The 9,407-nt window shown below is 40.0% G+C and overlaps 1 protein-coding gene across 2 annotated transcripts in view; it reads left to right on the top strand.

The window, feature by feature from the left end:
• The first annotated feature begins 2,642 nt into the window (after positions 1-2,642).
• Positions 2,643-9,407, top strand: part of LOC133411165 (phosphatidylinositol 4,5-bisphosphate 3-kinase catalytic subunit alpha isoform) — a 32,367-nt gene continuing 25,602 nt past the window's right edge. For both annotated transcript variants that reach the window (XM_061693141.1, XM_061693143.1), the window contains exons 1-7: positions 2,643-3,189; positions 4,978-5,378; positions 7,169-7,378; positions 7,483-7,733; positions 7,913-8,158; positions 8,300-8,385; positions 8,461-8,566. In XM_061693141.1, the coding sequence (XP_061549125.1) occupies positions 5,027-5,378; positions 7,169-7,378; positions 7,483-7,733; positions 7,913-8,158; positions 8,300-8,385; positions 8,461-8,566 (1,251 nt within the window). In that variant the 5' untranslated portion in view covers positions 2,643-3,189; positions 4,978-5,026. The remainder of the gene's footprint in view (positions 3,190-4,977; positions 5,379-7,168; positions 7,379-7,482; positions 7,734-7,912; positions 8,159-8,299; positions 8,386-8,460; positions 8,567-9,407) is intronic.

Here is a 9,407-nt window from a genome sequence, read left to right as displayed (position 1 = left end):
AGCAGTTTTCAAAGCTACCTGACATCAAAAGCAAAGGGACACTTTTAACCAAATGACCATTCTGGGACCTGTTGCATTTGAGGTAGCTGACTCGCTCAAGATTGAGGATGCGACTGAATGAATGTTTCCAAAGAGGAAAGCGCCAGTGGGTCATAATAACACTATAAACATGACTATTTAGAAACTGTTTACAAGTTTTCTACCTGCAATGTGAAATAAATTTGCATTAGAGGGACAATACAAGCTTATCTACAATATATACAAGATTCAGTTTTTTTTTCACAAGAGAAATGTTATTTTGACACCTTTCTCAAACTTCTGTGTTTTCTGAATCATGTGCTCTCCATTATACCAGTGACCAAAACAAACAGTAGGTCCCTCCAGTCTTTCATAACATGAGGAACACCATTTTATTACTTTCCACTTCTGTTTTATTTAAAATTATATGCATTTTCTATTAGAACGAAATTCCTTTTTGTATGCAGTGTTATAATGTCAGCTGGAATGATAAATACTTGAATAGTTTCAGAGGACAAGGGGGGGTCCAGATTTATTGTAAAAAAAAATTCTAGGTTTCTCACAAAAAGTGCCCTACATCTTTAAAATCCATGTAAAGTGAAAATAAATGTCTTCTAAATGTTACACACCACAGGGAAGAAAGTTGTGAACAACTATGAGAGAGACTATGTCTTTCGGCTGGAGTGGGAACACCTTGGGATCCCCACGGAAGAGCTGGATGAAGTGGCTGGGGAGAAGGAAGTCTGGGCGTCCCTGCTAAAGCTACTGCCCCCGCGACCCGACCTCGAATAAGCGGCAGAAAATGGATGGATATTTAAAATTAGGCTTCAAAATCATGAAAAATCAAGCCATTCTCTCCGCTCTCGAACACTATGAGAGTATCCGCTTGAATGCGCTGAAACCACGCCACGCTAAGCTATCGATGAAATACTACTTCTATAACCTGGAAAAATGAATGCTACTTCGTCTTGTGTCTTTCTTATACCGACACATAACTAAATGTTTGACCCACGAAAATATATCCACTCAAAGCCCCCAGTGGCTGGAATATTCCCCACCGTTCATCGCGGGGCTTTTCCACACCGCAACAACGAGGCGCTGTAAAGCAGCCATGCCAGCGCAAAGCCCTTGTCCACACCTTAGCTGTCAAGTCGGATTTGTTAAAAAAAATGTTTTACCTCGCTCTTTTGCCTTCTCACCTTGCCATGCGCACACTTAAGGCCAACAATGATGCGCTCTAAAGCGGCCACACCAGCCGACTATCCATTTTTGGGGTGTAGGCTAGCTAGCTAACTGCATGTCACAGTTGTGTCAAATAACAAATAACCACAAATGCAAAGGAAGGCACTCAACTTGTATAGTGGTGGAAGGCCGACTTATGACGGACGCCCAAGTGCGTCACTTGGCCACGTTCCAAAAATAGGAGAAAACTAAAAGGGTGAAAAACATGTATAATGTATTAAGAAACAAATCTCTGATTTCACTTTACAGATTCTTTAATGATCCTAACCTGTGACAATATGCAGATTTCCCCTGTTGTGTGACTACAAAAAGGTTATCTTCTATTGAGTCACCCCTGCTTTGCAACTCAACAAGAGATAAACATACAAAATGATTTACAATAATCGTGATGGTTATTATTTCCATGGAATATCTTTTACTTACAATATAGTGTAAGTGTATGTGCAAGGATTAAACAATTTTATGGCGTTAATTATTCTAACATTTGATTTTTACATTGTTAGAACATTTCACTGGGAAACTAAATTCTTTTTAGAGTTATGGTATCTACAGGGAGTTTACATTTTTTTTTTAATAGTAGTTAGGGTTGTTGTTTTTAACTTACCTGATTTGTGAAATACTTTGTGTTGCTTTGTTTAAATATGAAAGGATAGGTACTATTTAAATAAAGGATTCTTGATTGTGATATTTAATTTTAATATATTCGTTTTTGTCAGTGATGGGAAGTAACTAAGTACAAATACTTTGTTACTGGACTGAAATACAGGGGTCATCGCCGCTTTGGTCAAAGAAAATCAGAGTAAGAAGTTGTTTTCAGTAAACTCTCCACTACCAATTCCATCTCATGACAATGTAGCAGCTGCCCTAATCTCAGCGCTGAAAAGCTGAATGGCTAAAATTCAAAACTGCTGTTGGATTCATGGACCCCAGAAATTCTAACGATGTCCACTTCTGTCTTTCTGTGACTCTTCCAGTCTATCTCGTTGTGGTGCAGTTCAGGTTCATCCTGAAATTTAACCTGAAGGCCGAATATCCCTACATTTTAGTGGGTAGAGTGTTTAAAAACATAAACTTAACCACAGCGGCACGGTGGACGACTGGTTAGAGCGTCTGCCTCATAATTCTGAGGACCTGGGTTCAAACCCGCCTGTGTGGAGTTTGCATGCTCTCCCCATACCTGCGTGGGTTTTGTCCGGCCGCTCCGGTTTGCATGCATGGTAGGTTAATTGAAGACTCTAAATTGCCCGTAGGTGTGAATGTGAGTGCGAATGGTTGTTTATTTGTATGTGCCCTGCGATTGGCTGGCAACCAGTTCTGGGTGTACCCCGCCTCCTGCCCGAAGATAGCTGGGATAGGCTCCAGCACTCCCGCGACCCTCGGGAGGATAAGCGGCTCGGAAAATGGCTGGATGGGTTATTAACCTCCATAAAAGTGGGTCACGACTTTTCCAATAGGAAAATGCGGGTTTCAGGGAGACACGAGTTGAAAAGAACCAATGATCTAATCGACTGAATACCTTCACGTTTACCTCATTCACTCTAACAGGAAGATAAATAAGTGAGTAAGTCGTTTCCAGTAAACTCTCCGCCATCAGCCCCATCTCATAACAACAATCCGCTTCCCCTTCCCTTATCTCGGAGCAGAGGGCGGTCCGTCACGAGGAGCCTGCTAGCAGTTAGCTCCGACCAGCTAACATGGTACCATACTGTACCGTTCACTTTGGGGGCAGCCCAACCAAGAACATCATGAAGTAGTCTTTTTATTTCCCGCACCACTACTGGGCAATAAGAGGCGTCTTTCAGTCCCATAGTCATCGTTAGGAAGGACTCATGCTTGGACTTTCGAAGCGGGATCGAATGGGATTTACCCAGTTAGCCGCCGCTGCTAATGGTTGTGCTGGAACCGGTTCGGACTAGCTCTGTGACACAGGTACTTAGAATAGTCACCCCCCCCTTGATTTACCTCGTTTGATAAACAAACACCTAATCCCTGTTATAGATGAAACTGGCTTGTGTATTGAGGTTTTCCGTATTGCTCATGACATCGATCTGCTCGCGAAAATGCAGTTAACGAATAACAGCTAACGTTAGCCCTGGGAGTAGCATAACAAAGTTTGGAGGGATGACTAGCTGGTTTATGCTTTGAAAACAATATCCTAGCACTTTTACTTGAGGAAATGCCAGGACAAAATTAGTCGGCTCAGAAGTTTGTTGACATGTTTGTTGAAGACGATCATACTGTAATTGCATTGCTTTCGTGCGGTAGTTGGTTCAATGACATCAGATTATCATGCAAATACTAATGGAATGCTTGCCTTTTTATCACATTAATTAGGCACGTGGGTAAAATTTCAAACAGTAATTTATGTACATCAGATCAGCGTGATCAGAAAGAGCTTTTAAAGAAGACGCCATTGATATAAGTACCAATTTCCTGTGATAAATATAAAAGAAAATTTATGAATCTTTAAAACTGAAATGAAAATGCACCAATTCCTGGCCAATTTCTTAATACTAAATCAATAGTGTTTAAGATTTTCGGTGTGACCTTTTTGTTTAGTCCAATTTAAAAACGTTAATGAATTTCTTAATCTGTATCATATTTTCAGAAGGTTGGTATCATTGGAAAGCTTGCTAAACACACAAACTGATAATATATAATGATGATGATAATTTTAGTTAATTACAAAGTTTAAAAAAAACAGCACTCCATCCATCCATCCATGTTCTGAACCGCTTATCCTCACTAGGGTTGCTAATGTGCTGGCAGCTATCCCAGCTGACTCTAGGCGAGAGGCTGGGTACACCCTGAACTGGTCTTCCGAGAATCTCAGGTCACATGTAAACAAGCGACCATTTGCAGTCACATTCACACCTTTGGGCAATTTGGAGTCTTCAATTAACCTACCATGAATGTTTTTGGAATGCCAGAGGAAACCGGAGTACCCGGAGAGAACATGCAAACTCCACACTGGTGAGGCCGGATATGATCCCGGGTCCTCAGAACTGTGAGGCAGATGTGCTAATCAATCATCCACCGTACTCAAAACATTCATAGGAAAAAACCTCCAGAAGGTCAATAGCACAGTTAAAAGGCATTTGTAGTTTTTATAATCCATGAAATTAGCGTGTGAAGTGACAAAAAATATGAACCATCATGGCCGGTCGGAGTATCATCACAAGGCTACCTGTGGGTAAAAATAATGTCTACGAATTGATCAGTTTACATCAGATTTGGCAGAATCAAAGAAAAAAACATTTCAGACTATTAAATGGATTTGAAAAATGATCTTACTCACCTTTTATGTTATTGAGGGACGTTTGTCAACTATACATTTGGAAATGTTGTCAGAGCTTTCTTACGCATGTAATTGGGGAAATTTTGAAGTCATGAATAAAATTAGGAAATGCGTTCAATGTCATCAGTAGTGGTGTGTAGTGTTAACGTGGATGACGCGACTGCAGTGAAACACAGAATACAACGAGCTACATCTTTAAAGGTTGCATAGTATTATTAAAAATGTGTTTAGAATGTTCATAAAATGTTCTTCCCCCTCCAAGCCAATGGACGAAATAAAACCGCATTAGGTTATTTGCTCTCGCCGAAAGGAAGCCCATCAGCTTAGAAATCACAAACATTTATTTTTTTAGACTCCTGCATTATTGTTCACAGTTCAGTTGTTCTTATGTAACTCTTGTTTTCCTTCTATCCCTTTAGCTGGTTCACATCGAACTCATAATAAGCAGGTGGATTAACCGGAGCAACCATGCCTCCCAGGCCATCCTCGGGAGAACTATGGGGGATGCACTTGATGCCACCCAGCATCAAAGTGGACTGCCTCCTGCCGAATGGCATGATCCTCACATTGGAGTGCCTTCGTGAGGCCACGCTGATCACAGTGAAGCACGAGCTTTTCAAAGAAGCCCGGAAATACCCTCTTTACCATCTGCTGCAAGAGGAGAGCTCCTACATCTTTGTCAGTGTCACCCAGGAGGCAGAACGAGAGGAGTTTTATGATGAAACCAGAAGGTTATGTGACCTCAGACTCTTCCAGGCCTTCCTCAAAGTCATTGAGCCTGTAGGAAACAGAGAAGAGAAGATTCTCAATCGAGAAATAGGTATCGTTCTTGAATTACCATAGAATTATCAAAATAATAACAATAGCACTATTGACCCACAACTTTAGCTCCACTTGCATAGTGTAAGCCTATAAGGGAGATTTTGAATTAACAATAAGCTTATTGTGATATTTTAAGTGGTGTAGAACTATGGGCTGAAATATGTGCCAGCAGGAACTGAATTTGAATTTATACACTTGAATAATTGTATTCAAAAACTGAATTTGAAAAACATAATTTGAATTTGTATTGTTTCATTTGAAACATCGCATTTAAAAACTGAATCTGAATAGTATAATTTGAAATAGAATTTATTTGTTTGGAACTGAAGTCCAATAAACTTGAAAGTGAATGTAAGATTTTTTTATCCTCAATGAAAATTCTAATGATATAATTCCACATACAGTTTGATCACTTCAGATTCATTTTGACAAATTAAATCCCAAATTAGCGGTGACAGACAGCCGGGGACTGTAAGGAATAGCAATCGATCGGCGATAAACAGATCTCCGGCCAATCAGCACCTTTGTTTTTTTAATCACGTGACATGGGGATTCTCCGGGAAGTAAAATTTTTAACCAGCTACAGTGTTTTAACCTTTATACCACCTTTCCCTAACCTTTGTGGAATGCGTCATACGGTCAGAAAGAGATAAAAAGGTGCTTACTTTCGAACATAGGAAAGGACATCACACCGACGTGACTAAATTATACCCCTCCTCCCCATAAACGCAATGTCATCCAGGCATAGAACTCCATGCCTAAGTCTTTACTGACACCTAGCGGTAGAAACGGCACACACCACAGCTCAATACAGACAGCACTGTTTCAAATGAATTTAGGGGGTTTAGATAAATGAATTGTAGTCCAGCACTTATGCATCCGTTGTCCATTTTCTTTTGGACATTTTTTTGGAATTGGATGTTTTCCACCAAAGACAAAACTATTAAAGTCAAAGGTTGGAGGGCTGAAATTTGGCCACAGTTTTGAACAAGTTAAACTTTAAAATCATGGCGCAATTTCCAAGTTATTGGAAATCCCCATGTCACATGATTTAAAAAAACAAAGGCGCTGATTAGCCGAAGAGGAGATCTGTGACTCGCCAATCGATTGCTCTTCCTTACAGTCCCCAAATGTCAGTCACAGCTAATTTGACATTGAATCTGTTGAACTGAATCTGAAATGATCACACTGAATGTGAAAATACTGTATATAATTAGAATTTCCATTGCAGATAAAAAATTCATACATTGACTTTTGTTTACTGGACTTCAGTTCCAAACTAAGAAATTCAATTTCAAATTATACTATTTCATTCAGTTTTTAAATGCAATGTTTCAAATTAAACAATACAAATTTAAATTATTTCAATTCAGTTTCTGCTGACACATATTTCAGCCCATATAGAACTGCACTGCGTAATACTCAGATGTCAGTCACTAGCAACCACAGTAATAAACAATGCAGTGTCAATTTAAGTGGGTCATTACCATTTATTATGGAGACAGAATGTTTGATACAATTCTTTGACTGGGACTGATTACAACTGTGGCAAAAGGTTTTTGAAATGACTCCAATTTTGTGCTTCACAAACTTTGAAGCTTCAGAATTTTAATAGTTCTATTATATATGGAAAAAACAATAATGAGCATTTTCTAGAGTTGTCTCGATCTGATCACGTAATTTTCAGCTGAACGGTTTTGGCTGAAAAAGATCTACTTTTTTTGTTATAACAGAGGCCACGTGCAGCTATTATAAACTACTATTGGCTTTAACTCTCTTCCCTTGTAGGTTTCGCTATTGGGATGCCCATATGCGAGTTCGATTTGGTTAAAGATACGGAAGTGCAGGACTTCAGAAGGAACATTTTGAATGTTTGCAAAGAGGCAGTAGACCTTAGAGACTGTAATGGACCCCACAGTAGAGCCTTGTACGTCTACCCCCCCAATGTGGAATCCTCAGCAGAATTGCCCAGGCACATCTATAACAAACTAGATAAAGGTGAGACAAAAGCTAATGTTGTCCTAAAAACATCCTCCAAATCCTTTTTTACACCATTTCTTTAACAAACGTTTTCTATGTGCTTTGTATTTCCTTTTCCTCAGGTCAAATAATTGTGGTAATATGGGTTATTGTGTCACCCAGCAATGACAAGCAGAAGTACACTTTGAAGATCAACCACGACTGTGTGCCAGAGCAGGTTATCGCTGAGGCCATCCGCAAGAAGACGCGCAGTATGCTCCTCTCCCAGGAGCAGTTAAAGATGTGTGTGCAGGAGTATCAAGGGAAGTACATCCTCAAAGTCTGTGGTTGTGACGAGTACTTACTGGAGAAATACCCTCTGAGTCAGTACAAGGTAATCTAATTTCATATGATGGTAACTACATCTGATGCTTATCCATTTAACGCAAAGTGCACCATATCAAATTAGCATCAAGTTAATTTTGAATAAAAAATGTGAAAAGATGCTGCATTTATAACATGCAAATTTATATTTCAGCAATCTATAGAATATGTATTTTTGTCTGTGCTCAGTATGTGCGGAGCTGCATCATGTTGGGACGAATGCCTAACTTGATGCTGATGGCAAAAGACAGTCTATATTCCCAACTGCCAATGGACAATTTCACCATGCCGTCATACGCGAGACGAATATCCACAGCAACACCTTACATGAATGGGGAAACATCCGCAAAGTCTCTATGGACTATCAACGGAGCACTAAGGATCAGGGTGCTCTGTGCCACTTATGTCAATGTCAATATCAGAGACATAGACAAGGTATAAATGCAGCAAATATGTGTGGATACCTCATTATTATTTTTGGCTTTTTGTTATAAACTACTACTTTGGATAGTGTCACACTATTCCTTCACATTATAACGTAGTCAGGAATGGAGATGAATAATTTGTATGTTTTAGATCTACGTCAGGACGGGGATATACCACGGTGGAGAGCAGTTGTGTGACAATGTCAACACCCAGCGCGTGCCTTGTTCAAATCCCAGGTAATTCACAACAGAATACTAGCATGCGCTCAGCTGTGCTGTATTATTTGAAAATGTCAAACTTGTTTATTTCAGGTGGAATGAGTGGCTCAACTATGACATGTACATTCCAGACATCCCACGTGCTGCCCGCCTCTGCCTATCCATCTGTTCGGTTAAAGGGAGGAAGGGAGCAAAAGAGGTTAGCTGTAGTTACACTTAAAAAGGTCTGTTTGATCTGGTTATTGACGTTACCATTAAGAGAATTTTGGAACAGCTGGGCAGCTGGATGATGTCATTGCCCGAAAATAAAAATGTTAATATTGTTGCAGAGTTGTCAAATGTTATGGATCCTCCGTATTTTGTGATGGAAATCACTGAACGCTAACTTGTTACACCAGTAACACTGATTGTTATGGATATTTAAAAAAAAAATCCAGTGTCCGACATTAATGATGGCCAGTATTGCGCTGTGTCGGGCCACCAAGACGCTTCAGATGCTGGCCAATACAAATTTCATAAATGATTCATTTGATGAAACAAACGCTATTGTAAAAAAAACAACAAAAACAAAACGACGTGTGCACATTGAACAATCGCCCAACCTCCCTGCTTCCCACTGTTCGGGTACTATCGTGGAATGCTTGATGCGCGCTATTTTGATCTGCCCCAGCTACCTATGAGCTACGACTGGCTAGCTAACACGGCTAAACAATCATCGCCTCCATGGCGGCGAATAACCTACAATTCTGACAAGTATCGTTATCAAACGGATGAAGAGTAATTAACAGGAGAAAGACCGGGAAGCTATGCTAACTGCTAAGCTGCTGTGACATATCGTCGCGAAACACCAAAATAAGTGGTTGGGTGATACAGTACACTTGTCACAGGTCTGGCTGTGACTGCGTTATGGCGGAGAGTATCCAAGTTTGAGCAGCAAAATACCAGGCAAATGTCTAAATGTCTGGATAGAAAATAATACACAGTGACACAGGATGCCGTCTGGAATTGGAAATGGGTGACATGGGCCTATAAGGTTAAAA

This window comes from Phycodurus eques, chromosome 13 (genome assembly GCF_024500275.1).
Source record: "Phycodurus eques isolate BA_2022a chromosome 13, UOR_Pequ_1.1, whole genome shotgun sequence".
Lineage (NCBI taxonomy): Eukaryota > Metazoa > Chordata > Actinopteri > Syngnathiformes > Syngnathidae > Phycodurus > Phycodurus eques.
The sequence above is the reverse complement of the archived record's forward strand: the minus strand, read 5'-3'. Positions and strand labels throughout refer to the sequence as shown.